Source organism: Halichoerus grypus, chromosome 13 (genome assembly GCF_964656455.1).
Source record: "Halichoerus grypus chromosome 13, mHalGry1.hap1.1, whole genome shotgun sequence".
Lineage (NCBI taxonomy): Eukaryota > Metazoa > Chordata > Mammalia > Carnivora > Phocidae > Halichoerus > Halichoerus grypus.
This window is the reverse complement of record NC_135724.1, coordinates 68795162-68815839: the sequence shown is the minus strand read 5'-3', so window position 1 is coordinate 68815839 and position 20678 is coordinate 68795162. Positions and strand designations below refer to the sequence as shown.

At 57.3% G+C, this 20678-nt stretch overlaps 1 protein-coding gene across 1 annotated transcript in view; it reads left to right on the top strand.

Annotated features, from left to right (window-relative positions):
• The window catches only part of BCR (BCR activator of RhoGEF and GTPase), a 119777-nt gene that overhangs the window by 72956 nt on the left and 26143 nt on the right, over nucleotides 1-20678 (top strand). Inside the window, exons 5-12 of the mRNA XM_036077897.2 lie at nucleotides 96-203; nucleotides 3580-3640; nucleotides 4868-4920; nucleotides 6932-7072; nucleotides 17109-17230; nucleotides 18248-18416; nucleotides 18972-19091; nucleotides 20050-20125. Coding sequence (XP_035933790.1) covers nucleotides 96-203; nucleotides 3580-3640; nucleotides 4868-4920; nucleotides 6932-7072; nucleotides 17109-17230; nucleotides 18248-18416; nucleotides 18972-19091; nucleotides 20050-20125 — 850 coding nt within the window. The remainder of the gene's footprint in view (nucleotides 1-95; nucleotides 204-3579; nucleotides 3641-4867; nucleotides 4921-6931; nucleotides 7073-17108; nucleotides 17231-18247; nucleotides 18417-18971; nucleotides 19092-20049; nucleotides 20126-20678) is intronic.

Sequence of the window (20678 nt, the reverse complement as noted above, 5' to 3'; positions counted from 1 at the left end):
CCCGGAGCTGGGCACAGAAGCCCATTTCTCGGAAAGACAGGGAGCAACGGCACCTGTCCTGCACCTGTCCCACACTCTCTCCCTTCCTCCTGCAGGCCAGCCAGCTGGGTGTGTACCGAGCCTTTGTAGACAACTACGGAGTTGCCATGGAAACGGCTGAGAAGTGCTGTCAGGCCAACGCTCAGTTTGCAGAAATCTCTGAGGTACTCGTGACACTGTTGAGACAGGTGCACCCCTCCACCACCCCCGGGTGGGACGTGGGCCGGTCGTTGGTACGTCATGACCCAGGAGAACAAGGTGCACCAAACCAAGTTCTGGTTGAAAATCTCCGCTCTGTTTCCAGATGCTTCTGGGTTGGGTCTGTCAGCCCTGTGCAGGGGACACAGGAGGAGCAGTCCCACAGCGACCTCCCCGAGGGCCAGGGCCCAATTCTGGGGCTCCACCGAGTGCCCCAGACAGACGCTCTCTTGCGCCATCTGTGTGCCGAAATGAGTGTCCGTAGTTCTGTCTCGTTAGCGGAGGCCTGGACGTGAGAGTGCTGAGGCTCACTAGGCACCCGGTCGCTGGAAAGCAGCCGGGGAGGTGTGCTAGGGACCTCTCTTGCCGGGGAAGCTGAGCAGCTAGTACAGGGGCGTGGAACTGAAGCAAGCCCCAGGCTGGAGCTCCATGAGGGCTGAAACCTCAAGCCCCAGAGTGCTAGCATGAGGGGCCTCTAAAGAGCACCTCAGATACAGAGAGGACAAGCAGGCCACCCCTGGACCAGAACCTGCAGCGCCCACCTCTCCAGGCCCCTGGCAGGGGTTTCCCCAGCCTTCCACATCCTGTTTCTGCCCTGGGCAGTTGGGTGACATTTTCCTCTTTCGGGGCCTATCATCACTTGTGATGCCTCCAGCTTCTCAGAGCTCTGACTTGCCTTCCCTCCACCAAACAAGGATTCTGGGTCGAAAGATTCCATGAGAGAAATTAGCATACGAAAGATAACTGGAAACTAGACATAGGAAGTGAGTGGGGTCTCCCTTGCTGAGAGACGGTCATACCCTGACTGTCATACCTGGCTTTGTTCCGGGGGCTTTGTGCCATTTTGTAATTTGTCATAAGAGGTGGGGTGTCGTGGGTGCTGATTGTCTCTCGTGGTGGTAATGGGTGCCATGCTGCTCCGCCAGAGCCCGTGGGGGCATGCACTCCCTGCCTGGTGCTGCTGGTAACAGGCTATATGCACCCAGGGTTCTAGGCTGGCTCCAGACGTCCCTCCCTGTCTGCTCTGGCTTGCCTGGAGCAGTGGGCCATACCTCTTTTTAGCTCACTCACTTTAACAAGCCCCCCCACCCCTAACAGCTGGGATTTTGGTGCAGAATCCAGAGTCACCTTGACAGAGTAGAGACCTAATCCTTTAAGAGCAGGCTGCAGTTAAAGGGGGCCAAGTTCAAGTCCACCGGACAGGTTTCTATAGAGGAGGGAGGAAGCAATGGTGAGACACCACCCAGGGGTCCCGTGGTCCCTTGGGAATCTGAGCTGAGGCAGGGATGCTGGGAGGGAGACAGCTTTCAGCTGGCCCTCCGTGAAGCTTGTACCTGGAGGCGGCATCCACTTTGGTTCTCCACCCGTGTTTTTAAAGGAGACCCAAAAGATTGAAGCCACCTAGACAGAGCAAAATGAAACTGAAGGAAACGGAAGCAGCAGGCCGTGAGAGGTTGCACTCTGGGGGTCAGAGCTCAGGCATGGGGACTGGATGGTCACCTCCAGGACAGGGAGCAGTGGAGGGGTGGCCCTTCATCTGCTCCCAGTGCTGAAAATGAGCCAGGGCAGCGAGCGTCCAGTTAGACCAGAGTTGCCCAAGCTGGTTTCCGTGGAATGCCAGCTCCCACACAATAGACACTGAGAGTTCTGGCAAAAGGGCCTCGGGGGCCAAGTTGTTTGAGAACTGTAGGATTAAGCCAAATTCATAAGTCTCCTGGAGGCAGGACTGCTGGACCTACCTCTGCACGCTTGTGTGCGTGGCGCTGCCCAGGGGCACGTGGTAGGAGGGCTGCCTCAGGCTCACGGGAGCATGGAACCTGATTTTTGCCGAGACTCGTGTTCAGCTCTCACGCCCCCTCACACCCCCCACGCCCCTTGGGAACCGCTGAGGCAGATGTACAGAGGAATAATCACTGTGAGGAGCATTAAACTCTCAAGAGAGGCACCAAAGTGCATTGTGGAGTTTGGCCCCAGTGAGCTCTACACACCATCGTTTTTAGTCGTGAGAGGTTTACTGCAGCACGAGAGGTTGGGAAAGCCATCTCTGAGCCCCTTCCCATCCCCGTGCTGTTTGTTGTTGTTCAGCAGCCTGGTAGTGGGATTAACCATAGCTTCTTCCTGGAAATGATTTCAGGTACACAGGGATCTTACATCCTGGTTTCTCTTGGTACCTTGGACCCAGTCGATGATGCCTTTGAGGCAGTTGTGTGAAAACAGGACCTACCCACTAAGAAGCTCTGCTCTCCTCCTGGGGATCATAGCACCTGTCTGTAGTTAGAAACTATAGGCCTACCTTGCTTTATTGCACTTGCGGATACTGCATTTTTTTACAGACTGAAGGTTTGTGGCAACCGTGTGTTGAGCGAGTCTGTCGGTGCCATTTTTCCAACAGCATTTGCTCTCTCTGTCACATTTTGGTAATTCTTGCAACATTTCAAACTTTTGCATTATTATTATATTCCTGGAGATCTGTGGTGATTATGACTTGCTGAAAGCTCAGATGATAGCATTCTTTGGCAATAAAATATTTTTTAATGAGGGTAGGTACACTGTTTTCAGACGTATCGCTATTGAACACTTAAGAGACTATAGTATACTGTAAACATAATTTTTATAGGCACTAGGAAACCAAAAAAATGCATTGGTCTCGCTTTATTGCGATACTCGCTTCATTGCGGTGGCCCAGAAGCAAACCCACAATATCTCCGAGGTGGGCCTGTACATTTGCGAAAAGTCAGGAGCAGGTGGGGTAGAGGGCGGATCCAGCGTGGGTCTCAGGGGTGGGGGGCCCGCCCAGGCCATTTCCAGAGGTGAGGGCTCTTCCAACCCACCAGCTCCCTTGCGCACTGTTTAACTTCTCTGAGAAAGCAGTTCTATGCATTTAGGAAGGACACGGTGGTTTGCCTTATTTTCATAGGATTCTGTATGTCAGAGGCTCTCGAGCGGGGGTGATTTTGTCCCCAGCAGACAGCCTAGTAATGCCTGGGGATTTTTGATTGTCACGACAGCAGGGGGGTGCGCTGCTGCACCCGTAGGTAGAGGCCAGGAGTGCTGCTCGGTGTCCTGTGGCGTACAGGACGGGCCCTCACGGTAAGCGAAGTTCTGGCCCTGAATGTCAGCAGTCCCAGGTGAACCACGGCACCCAGGGCAGGACTTGTGTTCCGTCCACCCTGTATTCCACGCTTTGGTCCAGGACGCCCCCTTAGACTTGTTGCCTCCTCTAAGGTTTTGTTGAGTGAGAGAAGGATGAGTTTTCTGCAGAAGGTGTCTGGCCACGGAACTTGCTCCCACATCAGCGCTGCCTCAGCTGTCCCATGTGAAAACGTGCTTTTCTCTTTGCAGAACCTGAGAGCCAGAAGCAACAAGGATGCCAAGGACCAGACGACCAAGAACTCTTTGGAAAGTGAGTTCTCTGTGCCGAGGCCTCTTCATGCTGCCTGTGGGCGCGGCTGCTGTGAGCCGATGGGGCATTTGCTGGAAGAGCAAACACGGCACCCGGTTGGGTCACCCTCTGGTGCCTTTGCTGCTCCAGACTTCTAATAGTGAGAGCGGGGACAGGGAAAAAGCAGCACTGGGCGTGGTGGGGTAGGGAAGGACGTGGTCGGGACCAGCCTGCCACCAACAGTAGCAACCAGGAAGGATGGCAGGGGTTTGCGAACACCCACAACCAGGCACTGCCGGCCATTTAAAATGTCATCACATTGTCCCCAACGGCCCTGTAGGGAGGATTTTATTTTCCCTTTTTTCGGGTGACAAAACAGATTGGGAATGAAAGTAACTGAGCTGGAACACAGGTCCTAAGTGGCGAGGCAGGGGGAAAGTCAGAGTTGTCAGGCTCCCAGGCCCGTGTGTCCAGCCCCTTCAGTCTGGGCGGACTGAGAGGTCACTTCTCAGTTGCAGTTGTTAGGGTGGTGCGAAGAGTTACAGAGATGGCAGGGCTTCACCGTGCTCTGAGTCTCGGCTTCTCATCTGTAAAATTGGGATAACAATGCATGTCTTACAGTAGTTGTGGGAGTCCCGTGAGGAAATGCACCTGGTGTATGTCAGGACACATCTGAGTGCCTGTGCCCGTGATGTGCTGGGCTCGCCATCCTCATGGAGGAGCAGGGGCTGCCCAGGCTGGCCAGGGCTCCCATGCTGCTGGAGGCCAGGTGTCTGAAAACACTCAAAAAGCCAGGACCTCTGTGGGCCCGAGTTAGTTTCTGCCATCCTCAGAGTCGGGCCTCCAAACTGCACAGGGATGGACATCGTGAGTGATGTGCTGGTCTGCTCCCGGGAGACCCTTCAGGCCAGAGAGCAGGTCTCCTGCCACGGTTGGGACCCTTGCCAGCCCATGTGCACCAGGGTGCTGCTGGGCTCCCCAGCTCCAGGGGGAGGGGCGTCAACTTGGGTTCTGACCAGTAGCTCTGTACTCAGCATTTAATGTCACGGACCAAAAGCTCAAAGCCATGTGCCCGGCCTTCTAGGTGCTCAGAGTTTGCCCTTCTCCCTGGGTATGGACATTCCCAGAGGACGTGGCGGTTGGGCCGCTCCCCCTGCCCGAGCACTTGCCGAGAGGACAGGCAGGCGGGTGGTCTGGGGCTGCTTTCTCCGTGCGTGGCTACCTCTCACCCTGTCCATCTCTCTGCAGCCCTGCTCTACAAGCCTGTGGACCGGGTGACACGCAGCACACTGGTCCTGCATGTGAGTCACCTACCTGGGACCTTCTCACCCTGGGGTTCTTGGCTTCTGATGTTCGTCAGTGTTGCCTGCCCCTTTCCCCCTGTTCCTGCCACACACCTTTATTGAAGATGCAGAAATGAGAGGCTCACACAGGGGTGAGGGGAGAACAAAGCAGTTCTCGAGGTGTCCTGGGTGCTCTTGGAGGGGGAGGTACCGGGAGGGAGCGTCCTGTCCCACCTAAGAAGGGCCTCCAAGGTAGACGGAGTGGGGGCACAGAGAGCAGGTGCCTTCCATGGCTTTGAGGATGACCACTGCCTCCCAGCCTGGGGAGAGGGAGCGTGGGGAGGGCCCGCCTCAGTGGGGCTGCTCCTGAAGGCAGCAGGGAAAACGAAACTGGCCCCTAGTCCTACTGCCCATGTGACCCTATTCACTTACATTTAGAGCAAGTTGTAAATGCATTTTTTTTTTTAATTTACAACCAAGTCGCAGAAGTGTGTAGTTTCCATTTCCTTCCCTGCTTCCTCCCCACCACCACCACAAGTATTCTTTTATGCACACGCCAACATACGTGAGAGTCTTTTTTGATTACGCAGAAGGCGTCATGCTATATGTATCATTCCACACTTTGCGTTTTTTCCCCTTAATATGATGCAGTGGAGATTGTCCCACTTCAGCCCAAACAACTCTGCCCAATAGTATTTAAGCTGTGTAGTATTCTGTCGAGTGCACGTTTCTTAAATTTTTTTTTTTTTTTTTTAAAGATTTTATTTATTTGACACAGAGAGACACAGCGAGAGAGGGAACACAAGCAGGGGGAGTGGGAGAGGGAGAAGCAGGCTTCCCGCCGAGCAGGTAGCCCGATGCGGGGCTTGATCCCAGGACCCTGGGATCATGACCTGAGCCGAAGGCAGACGCTTAATGACTGAGCCACCCAGGCGCCCCTCGAGTGCACATTTCATAATTCCTCACTACCCTCTGATAAAGAGGGAGATGAGAGGCATGGTTTAGAAGGCTCTGGCTGGGGACACCTGGGTGGCTCCGTTGGTTAAGTGTCTGCCTTCAGCTCAGGTCATGATCCCAGGGTCCTGGGATCGAGCCCCGCATCGGGCTCCCTGCTCGGCGGGAAGCTTGCTTCTCCTTCTCCACTCCCCTTGCTTGTGTTCCCTCTCTCTGTCAAATAAATGAATAAAATCTTTAAAAAAAAAAAAAAAAAGAAGGCGGCTCTGGCTGGTGGCCCATCGGACGGAGTCTCAGAGACCTTTATCCTGTCCCCTCTCTGAGCGTCCTGACAGGGAGAAGCCAGAGCCGCCCAGGGGTGGCGGGGGGGTCCTGGGACCATGGGCACCAGAGCTTTCCTCCAGGCTTATTTCATCTCTGCACGTTCTCTGCAGGGGAGATTTGAAAGCTAAGGGGAGTTCGTTTTTCTGAACCAACGAGCTATTGACCTTGAGCACGAATTACATGCATTCCTAGTGGAGAAGGAGTCAGCGTTTCCATCTGTATTCTAAAGAGGTCTAGTCTCTTCTCTAAAGCAGGAGGAGCGGGGAAGGCCAGGTGCATTCTCCTGAGCTTGCACAGACCAGTGGTCCTGGACGAGGCCAATTCTGCCCCCTAGGGGACATGCAGCAATGTTGGAGACTTCGTTTCTTGTCACAACTGCAAAGTCACAACTGCAAAGGAGTGCCAGCATCTAGTGGGTAGAGGCCAGGGGTGGGGGGCTGACGGCCTACAGTGTACAGGACGGCCCCCACCACAAGGAATGATCCAGCCCAGAATGTCACTGGGGCCCAGGTGGACAAACCCTGCCCTAGACCCCGAGAGTGGGAGCCCCTGTGCACACAGCACGGACTTGTGGGAGCACCGTCTAGGTTTAGGACCTGCTTCTGGGATGGTGCTCACACAAGCACTGCGCGCCTAGCCCCGGCCTGTCCAAGAGGTGTCCTGAGTTTGCCTGGCGTGTGTCTGCAGTTTGCACACCGTGGTGGCGCCAGGGCTGTGCTCTTTCTGACTTGAGCCCTCTCGCCTGACATAGGACTTGCTGAAGCACACGCCCTCCAGCCACCCCGACCACCCTCTGCTGCAGGACGCCCTCCGTATCTCACAGAACTTCCTGTCCAGCATCAACGAGGAGATCACGCCCCGCCGGCAGTCCATGACTGTGAAGAAGGGAGAGGTGAGCGAGGCTGGGGATGGTCTGGGTTTGCCAGCCTGCGCCACCGGGCAGGGGGACGTCGGAGCCCCTTTCTGGTCCTCAACCAACTGTGCCTGCCGTTCAGCCTAACACAGGAAACATGGTACCTTTTAGGGTCTTTGACCCTGAAACCCGATCCCCTGTGCAGGGTGTCAGGGTGGAGTTGCAGGGCTGCTCGCCTCGCTTGGCCACCTCTTTTTCCAGTGTGGCCAGTTGTGTCCAGGGCACCCCTTCTCTTCCCTACACCCTTGCCAGCTCGGGGTCCCCAGCTGAGGAGACCGGTGAGAAGGAGGATGTCATTTTGTCTGCCTGGAAAGACCTAGTTCCTCCTGAGTGTTCTTTCATTTAAAAACAGTTCCAGGGCGCCTGGGTGGGTCAGTTGGTTAAGCGACTGCCTTCGGCTCAGGTCATGATCCTGGAGTCCCGGTATCGAGTCCCACATCGGGCTCCCTGCTCAGCGGGGAGTCTGCTTCTCCCTCTGACCCTCCTCCCTCTCATGCTCTCTGTCTCTCATTCTCTCTCTCGCAAATAAATAAAATCTTAAAAAAAAAAAAAATCAGTTCCAGGTTTCCCTTGATACCTGAAGGTAGAACATTCCTATGAAATCTTTTTTAAGCTGAAATGGTGTAAAATTAAGAAGCCTTCACCATTTGTAAAAGCGAAAAATCTTCAGATCTATTTTGGTTACTGAAACAAGTACTAATGTTTGGCAAAAGCAAACTTTCAGATAGTGTGGGAAACCCATATGACCAGATTTAAGGATTTAAAAAGGAGGAAGAGGGGGGTACGGGCAGTTTGTGGGCTTGCTTGTCTTCTCCTTGGGTTCTTCTTCCTCCTCCCTCTCTCACTGACAGCCACCCCTGGCCTTTATCTCCCTGCTCATCATCGATAAGAGGGTAGAGAACAGAGGGGCTAAGAATGCATGACCCAGCCCGACCGCCCCGGTGGCCTCTTGCTGCCTCTGACCCTGCTGGGAGGGGCCCAGTGAGGCGCTGGGCCGGTGCCGTCCCGGCGGGCAGCACTTGGTCAGAGAGCAGAGTTGCGTAAATCAGGGAGGCCGGCGTCCAGCAGCAGTGTGAGCAGCACCAAGGCAAGGGAGGCTGACCTGCTGCCGCTGGGCTCTTGTGCAGGCACGGGAGCTCTATGGCCCCGGCGGGACACGGCCGGCAGTGAGCCTGACAGTAGCTGCCCCTGGAAGCCACTTCCTCCTCTTTCTTCTGGTTCACATGCCAGATGCCCGGCACTGAGGGCTCAGCCTCCCGCAGTCGGGGTTTCTTTTCTTCCTCCGCCTGGGCTGGCAGGCAGGCCCCTCAGATCTGTCCTCCCTACTCCTCTTTGGGAAGTGGTACCTGAGTGCTGAGCAGAAAGCTCCCATGTGCCCAGAGTCTCATCAGGCTTGACCATGAGCGAGGGGCTTGGTCAGATTTCTCCTGGTGGGCCAGGGCCACGGGGGAGGGAGGTGTCCCCTCCAGTCCACGCTCTGGGCTGGCCCAGACCCTGGAGCCAGGCCGACATAGAGATCCAGTGCCAACATTGGCATGAACTCACCCACCACATGGCTTGGACTGTGCTTGCTCCTCCCCGCTGGACCTGGTCCCCCTTTTTACGACAGGGTGGGAACGAGGGCCACCCTGGCTGGGTGCCGGCACACCCAAAGCGCACGACTTGTGGCTAGAGTCCGGCCGGCGGGCAAACAGAAGCAGTCTCTGAGCTTGAGGAAGCCAGGAGTGGGTCCCTGGCACCTCCCAGGGTCCCCACACCCAGCTGTCTGGTGTCTGGAGCCTGGGAGTGGTGGGGCTCAGATCTCCTTTCCTGCAGCAGCAGCGGCACCCTGCCCCCGGTTCAGCCCCTCACCCGGCTCAGGGACTCTGAAGGAGTGCAAAGCTTTGGCCTCCCTAACCGGATGCAGGATTTGCTCCTGCCCAGACTCCTTCTGGGTTTGTGCCCAGCTCACCCTTCCCTACTAGGACACCCGCTCTTTTTCCTCTGCCAACTGTTCTCTTATGAGAGCATTGCCCTCCTGGGAAGCAAATGTGTGAGTCCTTTTCCTCTCAGCTTTTCATACAGTGCTGAGTCTGCCCTCAGCACCCCCACCCTGCCATCAGATACCTGGCGAGAAATACCTTCTTGCTCCTCAGATCGTTGGAGGCGGCTATCCTAGGGAAGTGAGGAAAATCAGATGTTGCCTGGGAGTTGGCAGCCCAGCCCTTTTGTTATCATAGGCTTCGTTCCGTGCTGACCCACAGTCAGGGTCTTGGGGCGACCGAACAGGGAGTATGTAGGGGCTGGCCGCTTCATGAAGAGGAGGGCTTTTATCTGCACCCACCCTCTCCCCCACCAGCATCTGGCCCTGTTGGCCTCAGTGATACCTGCTCAGTGAGAGGGATCACTCGGGTACCTCAGCTGTAAGAGGAGGAGAAAGAAGCTAATGCCTTCTGAGAGGTTGTGAGTCTGACTCGCACACACCTTCTCTCCATCCCATGCGTGGGAAAGGGGGGTGGTGGCCAGCCCAGTATGACAGACAGGTGCCCACGCTCATGCTCCCCGCCCCCACCATTCCAGGAGCAGACATCACTAATCAATCAGGTGCTCAAACTCTGAGCTGATTGCAGCCTGAGCATCCTCCTCAGTGTATCCTCAGGCTTCCCAACCCAGTCTACAATCCCCAGTGTGGAAGAAAAGATGCTAGAAGGGCGGTCCCCCAACCTGGTTCAATCCTGCCCTCCACTTACCAGTGGCTTTGATGTGGGAAGCCCTTATTTCTTTGCCAAGTATCATCATCTGAGGACAGTGTCTCAGGATCTGTGGCCCCTCCACCATGTCGTTGTGAGACAGAAAGGGTGTCATGACCTCTGAGGGTCTGTATGAGAGCAGGGGTGCTGATTTGCCCACATGGGCACCATGCATGTTGGAGGTGGTGGGAAAGCACCCTCTACATCACCAGTCAGGAGAGAATCTGCAGGTCCTGGGAGGGGTGGGGAGCTGCAGGCTGCTTCCTTTTAGAATTTGCAGCTGGGGAGGGTCTGAGATTTGGAAGTACCTATTTTTTTTCCTGTGTTCTTATCTCTAATTTGGTATATCACATTGAATATCAGGCTTCTAAAGGGAGAAAGAAAATGGGCTTCTGAGTTCCCGTAATGACTCTGTGAGGTTAGAGGTATTTTCCAGGCGAGGACACTACGGCTCAGAAAGGTTAAATGACTTGCCCACAGTCACACAGCCACTAAGTAGCTAAGCCAGGATGTGAGGCCAGGTGTGCCCTGGCACCTGTGTGCACTGCAGGTGCGTTATGATTTATGATAGCCCCTCCCACACTCCCCCCACACCCTTGTGAACCAGTAGGATTGTCCACCCTTCCCTGGTCTCTGTATAAAGAGCTACCCTGACGTAGGTGGTCATAAGGAGAAGATGTGTCCCTTTGGTTGAGGAAGAGGGACTTTGGGCAGCTTTACAGGTGCCTCCCTGACACTGAACTGTGGCTGGCAGATGCTCTCACCAGCCGGTATCCTGGCCCTGGCACCCCAGGGGCTGTGAGCGGCAGGCACTTCCCAGGAGGACACCCTCAGCCTCCCAGGAGCTGGTCAGGACCAGGAGGTCCTGCTGGCACATTTTCTTCCCAGGCCTGGGTCCTGTGGGCTGGTGGGTGGGTGCTCCTTCATTTCGCTGAATTAACTTTATGCTGCTGGCTGATTTCCCCAGGCGGCTGCCCGTCTGTCTGTTCTTAGCGCCGCGCCGTGTGCTGCCCGACATCCCCAGCTCGGGCTGGGAGGCAAATGGGATGATCCCGTGTGGGTGTCTTGTTTCCCAAGAGCCAGCCTTGTCTTGGAGCCGTTCTCTACCCAGGTTCCCGGGTGGCCCTCACAGAAGGCAGGTGGACAGGCCGAACAGGAGCTGCTGGGGAAATGTCGCCGGTGTAGGCCAAGGCCAAGGGGTGGTGAGGCTCAGGCAGAGAAGAAGGGAGGCCTCTTGCTTGAGGATTAAAGAATTGGAAACGCCAGACCCTGTGGTAGTTTACAAGGGGTGCTGCGGAAAGGGGGTGGGCATGAAGACAGCAGAAGGGTTGGGGTTCCCAGCACCACCAGACACCGCGTGTGACCTCAGCAGTAACACTCATCTCTGAGCACCAGCTTGCTCAGCTGTGGGATGGGGCTGAGCCTAGACCCCGTGCCATCCACAGTTTCAAAGGATGTCTGTGACGTGGGGGCCCCATGAGGGCAAGGCCAGTGCTCCACGTCTAGGCCTTTTCTCAACCCTTCATAAACACTTGCAGATGGAGCTTGGGTTCTCGACCTGTCTGGACCCAGGTTCTGATTCTTCCAGGAACTTAGGCGTGTTACTTAACTCCGAGCCTTTGCTTCTCCAAGAAGTGGTGGGGCTGAACTTGCTACCAGGGACAGTTCTGCCAAGTGTGACATGTTTCATGAAGCACTCTCTGCACAGAGCCCAGCACCCAGCAGGTGCTCGGTGAACATTCCTGCTGTGCATCAGCCGTGTGCTTCCCGGGCTCACCCTGCCCTCCACCCAGCAGGCTCCTGTCCCTTCCGGGCCACGTCATGCTCTGACTTCATTCCCCCGATCGGTTCTTACGATGCACAAGGCTTTCTCAGGGATCAGGGAGTGGAGGTGTGCTCCGCAGGGAGGCCAAGTAGCGAGGAGCCGAGAGCCCTAGGACAGGTGTGAGAGCAGGAGGGTCAGGCGGTACCCTCGGCACACACTCGGCCACGGGCGCGTTGCTCTGGGGATACTCCTTCCACCTGCTGAACCTCCGGATCCCACCGAGTTACCCCACGGCTGGGGCTGCTCCGATGGGCAGTGTCAGCTGGGCCGCTCACGTGCAGCCAGTGACCCCCGTTTCAGACCTCACTCTGGGGGCACAGGAATCGGGGTGCTCAGGCTGCCAGCCTCCTCCAAGGGCCAGAAGTGCTGAATCTGGCCCATGCTTGGAGCCAAGCCAGGCACCTTCAGCCAGCAGCTGATGCCTCACTGGTCCTAGCTTTGGCCATCTTCCTTCTTCTCCTCTCCGCCCCCACCTGGGCCCTCCTTGGCAACCCTTCTTGGTCTCACCTGGCCAGGCCCCACTGGCTTATCACTGAACTCTGATTCCTGTACCTGAGGAAACTTCCCAGCACCCCCTCCATGGAACCGTGGTCTCTGGCTTCTGTGTGTGTGTGTGTCTCGGTCTGCTCAGCTGCTGTAACAAAGTGCCGTCAACTGGGGGCTCGAACAAGAGGCTTTCATTTCTCATAGTTCTGGGGGTCCTGAGGTCAGGGTGCCAGCATGCTTGGGATCTGGTAAGAGTCTCTTTCCTGGCTCACAGACGGCCACCTTCTCACCATGTACCCCTACAGCTTTTCCTCACAGCACGCACATGGAGAGAGCTCTGTCTTCCTCTTATAAGGGCACCAGTCCCGTCATGGGATCCCACCTTTGCAGGCTCACCTAAACCTAATCACCCACAAAGGCCCTGCCTGTGGATACTGTCACATTAGGGGTTAGGGCTTCAACATACGAATTTTGGGGTGGACACAAATATCAATCCATAACAGTGCTCTTCTTCCAGATGCATCTTCCCTGGATGGGCTCTGTCTGGGTTCAGGGGCAGTGTTACCCAGATGACAGCTGGAGGAGGCCATCCAGCCTAGGGGAAAACCCCTGGGGAAAGAGACGCCCCTCTTCAGAAGACTGTGGGCACATAATGTAGCCTCACTGGCCTCAGTTTCCTTGTCTGTAGAAATGGGGGTGATGGTACCCCCCCCCAGTCATCATGAAGTGTGAGAGGCCCAATGACAGCACAACTCTCAACACAGGGCCAGTACCCACAGAGGACTTGGCTTACGGTAGCCGATAGCCCCATGTGGGCGCATTTAATCCTCTAAAAAATGCCACCAGGCAGGTGTTTGCATCCTATCTTATCTTTAAGGCAACTGAGGCTCAGAGAAACGAAGTGGCTGAGCCAGCATTATCACTGCAGAGAGAAGCGAGGGGGTGGGCCGCAGGCAGTGGGGGTCACAGCGGCTCCAGTCACCTCACTCCCTGGCAGCGTGAGCTTACCGGTTTTTCAAGGAGGCAGGTGGTGTCCCTTCTAAGCAGGTGTTCCCCACGTGGGATGTGGGGGTAGGGGTACCATCACTGTCCCACCCCACAACACACAAAGACACGCACACACTGCGATATGCGCAGGGACACAAACACACGTACATACGGAGGGACATGGGGACACATACCCGTGGACACACAGGGACATGGAAACATCTAGAACAACATACAGAAACACAGGAACATGACCCACACATGAGGACACAGAGACACAGAGATACATATACACAGGGGACACACAGGGACACATACACGGGGACACACAGAAATCAGGATCCATACACTGACAGGGATACACACACACAGACATGCCTGCCTACATGGGGACACACACAGAGAGACACAGAGACGCATGGATTCTCTTTCGCACAAACACACTCCTTTGGTCCCAAGGGGCTGGCTCTTCTGAGTCACTGTCCCCTAGACCTCGAGAAGTATGGTGCTACCCTATCCTGGGGTCCAGCGGGTTCTGGGTCTCTCCTACAGCTCTACCCAGGGGTGTTTGCTCTGCACAAGATGCTGAGGCAAAGGAACAGTCCTTTCCAGCCACCCGACTTCACGCCATCTTTAGACCACAGCCCACAATGCCATGGGGCCGTGAACCGGTGCAGCCAAGCTGTGGCCCAGCCTGTGTCCCCTGGAGGACCTGACTGGCGGGCGCACTGGATGTTGGTGCTGAGGACTGGGCTGGTGAGCATTTCCGAGAGGGACGTCTCCTGGGCAGGCATTGGCCTCCCGGCTCTACACTGGTCCCATGTGGGCTGGCAGGGCGTCTCTGCAGAAGCCAGGGATCTGAAGGAGGCCCAAGTGATGGCCGCGGGGTCCGGCAGCCCTTCAGATGCCTCAGTCAAAGGGCAGAGCAGCCCCTCACAAACTCGCTGTTGGGCCTGCAGCTTCTTCATCCCTCCTTCGTGTTTGTCCTCCTCCCCGATCATCTGCCCTTGGCCTTTCTCTTTCCTGAAATGGTATCTGTGCCAATAGGAATTTGTTGTTCTTCACGGGCCTGTTTCAGCAGCAGGATCCCTCCTCACCTGGGGCTTTGGGCTGGGCTCCGAGCAACAGAAAACATCTACCCAGGGGTCAGGGCCCTAGACTGTGCATCGGGGTGGGACCACCAGCCTTAAGAGTCTGTGCCTCAGGACTACCTCTGGGCCTGGGGAAATAATAGACAGTGTGATGCCCGCCGCCCCCCCCCCCACTCCCCTCGCCTACTGCCCTGCCGCTCCCCTGACTCTGTCCCTCTGCCGGGGTCCAGGCTGCCTTTGTGGATTTGCTGGTGTTGTAGTTGGGGGCCTGTTTTCCTGAGGCTGGGAGACCCCTCCTACCCATTTGCTGGTTTTATTCTGTTCCGGCATGCTGGAAGACCCCAAGGTGGCCTGGGGTTCAGAAGCAAGGCCCAGTGCTTCCTCCAGAGAGAGGGCAACTGTGACGTGACAGGGAAAACTCACAGTGAAAGAGCCTTACTCTGAACGTAGCCACTGTTGTCCACCACCCGCACTCCGCAAGGGTCTGGCAGGGGACATGCACGACTCATGCTCTGGACGGCCCTTGGAGACAGAGCGTGGCACAGAGCAGGGCTTGGACTGGGATGCTTTGGGGGCAGTGGGCTGGCTGGGAAGTGTTGGGGTACCCTTGGCTTTGGGGCTTCTCTCAGATGAGGGTTTGCATAGGCAAGAGTTCACGGGGAGGGGCCTGGCGACTGTCATAGTATCAAAATAGAGTCTGCCTCTCAGAGCCTTCCAGGGCTGCAGTCTGAGCCCCAGGTGGGGGGGCCATGTGCTCCTCCCGGTCAGCCTTGCGTCCCCTCCACACAGCAGGGCAGGTGTGTGGGCTGCCCCAAGCACCAGGGTAACACTCAGTAATCTTGTGGAGGATGAATGCGGCGCTTCAGCTGAATGTGTGAGCAGCAGGACCTTGCAGGGAGAGAGGGTGGGCCAGCTGAGGGGTGGAGAGGGTGGTCGCTGCTGGGACTCTGGGCATTTCTGACCTGCTGGCAGAGGGGATGAGCCCACTTCTGAGCTGGACGTAGGGGCCCTCTGCTGGTGGTGGCCAGAAGCTCAGCCCCTTTGTATGGAGAGAAGATCCATGTTCCCTCACGGAGAGTCCCTTGGTCCCTGCCTCCTGGGCTGGAAGACCCTCTGTCATATCCCTGCTGCGGAGACGTCTGTCCGTTCATTCCTCTGGGACTTCAGGGTCCCAGGAGCCTTCGCAGACCTGCTCCCTGACCAGGACCCAGCTGTCAGGTTTGCCCTAGGCTTTGCCCCAGGATCTCCAGCTCTGTGTGGACATTTCTCCAGGTGCACACACATTCTTGCTTCCTGTGGGCTCCAGTGCCAGGTGGGCTGTCTGCCCCTGGCAGGCAGGGAGAGGGTGAGTGACCATGAGTCATGGCCTTGGCACGCAGGCCGTCCTCCAGCCTTTCCAAAACTTAATGCTCTCCCGTTTAAATCATTCGCTCCCTGGAGCCAGGGGCCAGCTGGCCATTGTGAGCCGAGCTGAATGTGACAGGGACGTGTGGCCTTTGCACCTGGGAGTGTTGGGGCCCAGCCCAGGCTACACTTGCTTCTGGGTGGCTCTGCTGGCTCCAGCTCTTGCAGAGAGTCTGGGAGAGTTCAGGGAGGCCCAGGCTCCCCAAGAGGGCTCTGAGGCTACAGGTGGCCGTGGAACCAGGCATGGGCCTGCCAAGCATATGGGGGGCTAGGGGTTGGGGATACCTCCTGCTGGGGAGATGCTCTGGGTCTTTGCCCACTCCGATGTACGTACCTGACCCTCCAGAAGCCAGGGTGGCTGGGTTCCTGCTAAGCATCTGGTCTCTCTCCTATGTGCTTTTGAGTTCCCAAGATAGAGACCGCCAAGCGTCTCCACTTGCTCACTCACTGTGCTGTCTGGAACAGGTGGTAAACCTCTCCGAGGCTCCCATTTCTCCTCTGTGAAATGGGCATAAGGACCTGCCCACAGGGTGTTGTGGGGATCACATCCGATGATGAGGCCATGTGCTCGCACCGCATACCTGGAATGTGCATGGGGAAGGCTCGCCATGTCAGCCTCTCATCCTGTTTTTGAGTCCTTGGCACGGCATGGCGTTGACCCTCATGAGGTGCTGGGTACTCTTTTTCGGATGAATTGCCAACTTACCTTGGTGTGCCATTCAGCAGCCCCTGGAGCTGTGAGCCAGTGGGAGTGTTCTCGTCTGTCACGTGAAGCACGCAGGTGCCGAGGCACCTGGCTTGCTGGCAGGCCATGCCTCCTGTCCTCCTGCCTGGGCTAGGCCCAGTGGGCCCTGGGCAGGTCCCCTCACACTCAGGCTGCAGGTATCCAGGCATCCTATGTGGGCTTCTGCCCATCAGTGGGCACTGACCCTAGGAAACCCAGGGCATGGGGTCCCAGCTGTGGGCCCCCTGCTTGGCCTCCTGCTGCCCTCAGAAGTAAGCTCGGCCTCTCCCATGACTGTCAGGCTGTCCCCTTCTTGGAGCGCTCCGGGCCCCCACCTCCTCCCCGCTCACCAGGCTGCCCCACCCGTGATCTTCTCGCTGTGGGCCTGTGCTATGATAGCCCTTCTGCGAGACTGTCCCTCCCATGGCTGGCCTCTTGCCCATTCTGGGTCTCCACTCGCTGCCCCACAGAGGCAGGGACCACCCTGCTCACACCCTGCTCACATCGTTTTCCTTGCAGACCACTGACATAGCTGTGATGTCCCCCTCCCCAGCCTCCAAGCCAACAGCTGGTACCCTGTCCACTCACCCTCCTCCACAGGCCAAGCACCCAAGGAAACTTGCTGCAAAGAGGAAAGCGTAGAGTGTGTGTTCGCCGAGACGGGGAGCGCTGGAGACTGGGTCTGAGAGTGGGAGGCTAAGGCAGTGAAGCCCCCCCAGCCCCCCCACTGGCCCGCTGCCCTAACTCAAGCCCCCACTCCACCCCACAGCACCGGCAGCTGCTAAAGGACAGCTTCATGGTGGAGCTGGTGGAGGGGGCCCGCAAGCTGCGCCACGTCTTCCTGTTCACCGACCTGCTCCTCTGCACCAAGCTCAAGAAGCAGAGTGGAGGGTGAGTGCCCACATGGCGCCCATCCCGTGGGCCGGCCGGGACTGGTTTCATAGATGAAAGAAACCTAGCTTTTTTTTTTTTCTCTCGTATAGTGAGCCTAAAGAGTTCAGTAACTATGTGGCCAGGCCACTTTCTTTAGGTTACATTGTTTCCAGCCGGCCACGATACCAGGCTCAGGGTGAAAGGCCACCATTAACAAGGTGGGGACAGTCTAGGTCAGGATCAGTGACCAGCCTGTTATCTCCTACAATGGAAGGGGAACCTACCTGTGAGGTACTACTGGGGGACTGTCCAGTCATGACCCAGGAAGAGTAAGTGACAGGTCAGGGAGCTGCAAGATCTGGTGCAGACAGGCAGGTGACGGAGTGGAGCAGGGCGGGCATCACTAGACCATCCCTGTACTTTGTCTCCCCAGACCTGGTGAGAGCTTCTAAATTATTCTCAGCCTAGGCTACAAACCGCCCCCCCAACACACCCCTCCCGGGGATCAGACCACCCAGGTTGCACCAGCTGGAATGGAAAAAAGAGGTCATATTGAGAAAGACCAGAACTGGGCTCTTTCCCTCATTCTGCCGCTACTGTACTGAGAGCTTTAAATCAGTCATCTCAGAGGACAGCCTCAGTTTCCCCTTCTGTCATGGCAGGGGATTACCCCCGGTAGATCTGTAGCTCCTCAAACTCGACGGCTCTGGGGGCGTCTGCAGTCCTGTCCTGTAGGGCAGTGGATGCCCCTGATGTGCTCCCACGTCAGGGAGCCCGTGAGCCGCCACCATCAACCCAGGATAAAGTGGATCAGGCCTAAGTCACACATGCAGAGTGCCCATTGCTAGGGGTCACCAGGGCTGGGTCACCAGTGTTGGCCGATGGCCTTATGCCAGCCTGTCGCATGGACCACAAGGTGGGTTTAAGGTCTTATAAACCATGCAAGCCTCAAACTTAGGCTTTCTTGGCTCTTGAGAACAGTGACATTAGCAAAGAAAAGCAGTCCGCGTGTTAACGTGCTGTTTCCTCACCCAGCAAAACCCAGCAGTATGACTGCAAGTGGTACATCCCACTCACGGATCTCAGCTTCCAGACGGTGGACGAGTCGGAGGCAGCTCCCAGCATCCCTCTGGTGCTGGACGAGGAGCTGGATGCCATGAAGATCAAGATATCCCAGATCAAGAATGATATCCAGAGAGAGAAGGTGAGACCAGTTGGGAAGGAGCAAGGGTAGGCCCTGCAGCTAGAGCGGCAGCAACCCCTCGAGCACGGGTATCTGGGTATCTGACCTACTTCTGGCCTCGGGGACGTGCTGGGACCCCTGCGGGCCCACCGTCAGGCTTGGAGCCATCCAGCGTGTGGGGTGGGGGAGGTGCCCAGCTGCACCGATGGGGAGAGAGTCCCAGATAGGGGGATCAGCCCCTCTAGGTGTTCTGGACTGCCCCAGGCAGGCCCCTGATTGTTTCTGGAGAGGGAACGGTGAGGATGAGGCATTCGCATAGAGGGTTACCCCGACCAGAGCCGGCACCATGCGGTGGCCACAGACAAGGTGGGTCCCCAGAAGGTTGAGCTTCGGTTCAGGGATGCCTGGCTGAGGTGGGCTCAGCAGGACAGGGGTCTTCCTCACCCCTCCCCCACCTGCTGGCCTACCATACCGCAAACCCTGTAGGCCGAGGAAGGCTCTGGGAGCAGTGGGGACGGGACTGGGTGGCACTGGGCCCCCGGAATGGAAACGTGACTGTGTGGCCTCTCCCCACAGAGGGCAAACAAGGGCAGCAAGGCCATCGAGAGGCTGAAGAAGAAGCTGTCAGAGCAGGAGTCGCTGCTCCTACTCATGTCCCCCAGCATGGCCTTCAGGGTCCACAACCGCAACGGCAAGGTGAGCGCCCGCCACGGTCTCGCTCAGCCAGCCGGGGCCTCCTGCTGCTAGCCCAGGCAGACCCTCCTGGCCCCCAGCTCCCATCTAGCTGGAACCTCGCTGTGCTGTGGCCGAGACCCAGCACCCGGCCGCATCGCAGCTGGGTTCCCTGGCTCCCTTGTGGCCTGTACAACAGCAGCCCTTTTCCTCTGGAGGGCGTTCCCACACCAAGAGGGGCTTATTCGGTATGGCTCCCCCAGACCCGTGTGTCCCTCTGCCTGGTGCTTTGGGCCGAAGCCCCCAGATTGACAGGTAGCTGGCTCAGCCCTCACAGCTGGGAGGTAGTGGGGTCTCCAGGAAGTCTGAATAGGGCAGGGGGTTCGCAGGTTTGTGCAGACTTGGCCCTCAGGACAGGGATTCTGTCTGGGGACCTTGTGGGCCTGAGGGGGGGACCTTCTCTCCTGAGTCTGACTCCTAGTGCCATCTGGAGCCCGGGCCTCTCCCTCTCTGGGCATCGCTCATAGCTGTCAGCACGCAGCCTAGGGGGAGGCAGCTGGGGGCTTTGTGAGAGCCTCGTCTCTGGGTCACCGCTCAGGGCTTGTGTACTGGACGCAGGTGGTCAGGGTGGCATCGGCCCTCACCTCTGCAGATCCCACCTGGTGACCTTCTCTGTGGCCCTAAGCCACAACATGCCGTGCCGTGGCCCAGGCAGTCCGGGCAGGGGATCGGTGCCAGAGGAAGAGCTGCACGGGCCACGGGAGCTGGGGCCTGAAGCCCGGCTGGCAGGAAGGGTGGAGAGTGCCAGAAGCACGAGCCAAGCTGTGAGCACACTCAGCCACCAGGCTCCAGCCAGCCTCTGGCAGCCAGGTCCCTGTGCCTTGGAGGGGTGCACTGCCAGACTCCGTATGGACAGCGGCAGGGAGTGGCGCCTGAGCGGGAGCAGAGGTAACCAGGGTGTATTCTCCTTCTCGCCCCCCAGAGTTACACGTTCCTGATCTCCTCTGACTATGAGCGTGCTGAGTGGAGGGAGAACATCCGAGAGCAGCAGAAGAAGTGTAAGTGGCATCTGCAAGGAGAAACTTGGAACCTCAGGGCTGGATATTCATCTCCTCCTGTGGTTTCAAGCCTTTTCTTGCTTCCCGAGGGGCTGGGCAGTGGTGCTCTTACCCAAGTGAGATGCTACGTGAGCTCTGATTCAGAAAATAAATTGGACAGGAGGTCCTGCTAGGGCCCTGCCCTCTGTGCCCGCTTTCCTAGGCCTCCCCCGCATTCCCTATACATCACCCCCACCTGCTTTCTGACCTTCCCTGTGAACTCTCCCTCTCCCCCAGTGCCTTCCCTAAATTCCCTGCCTACCTCCTGAACCTCCCTACTCTGATGCCTACCTGCCCCCTGTGGCCCCTCTGCGCCCTTGCCTGTCCCACCCCCAGGCCTCCCTCACCCTCTAGCAGGTTCTGATGCCAAAGGGGCCCTTGGCTGGACCCGCCTGGGCAGCCACGGTGTGCTGGCCCCACTCCCTGTCCAAGGGGCCAGCACTTGATCACTCTTAGGATAGGGTGCTCACTCTCTCTGGGATGGTCCCTTCCCTGGGTGCTTCCCTTTCTTAGG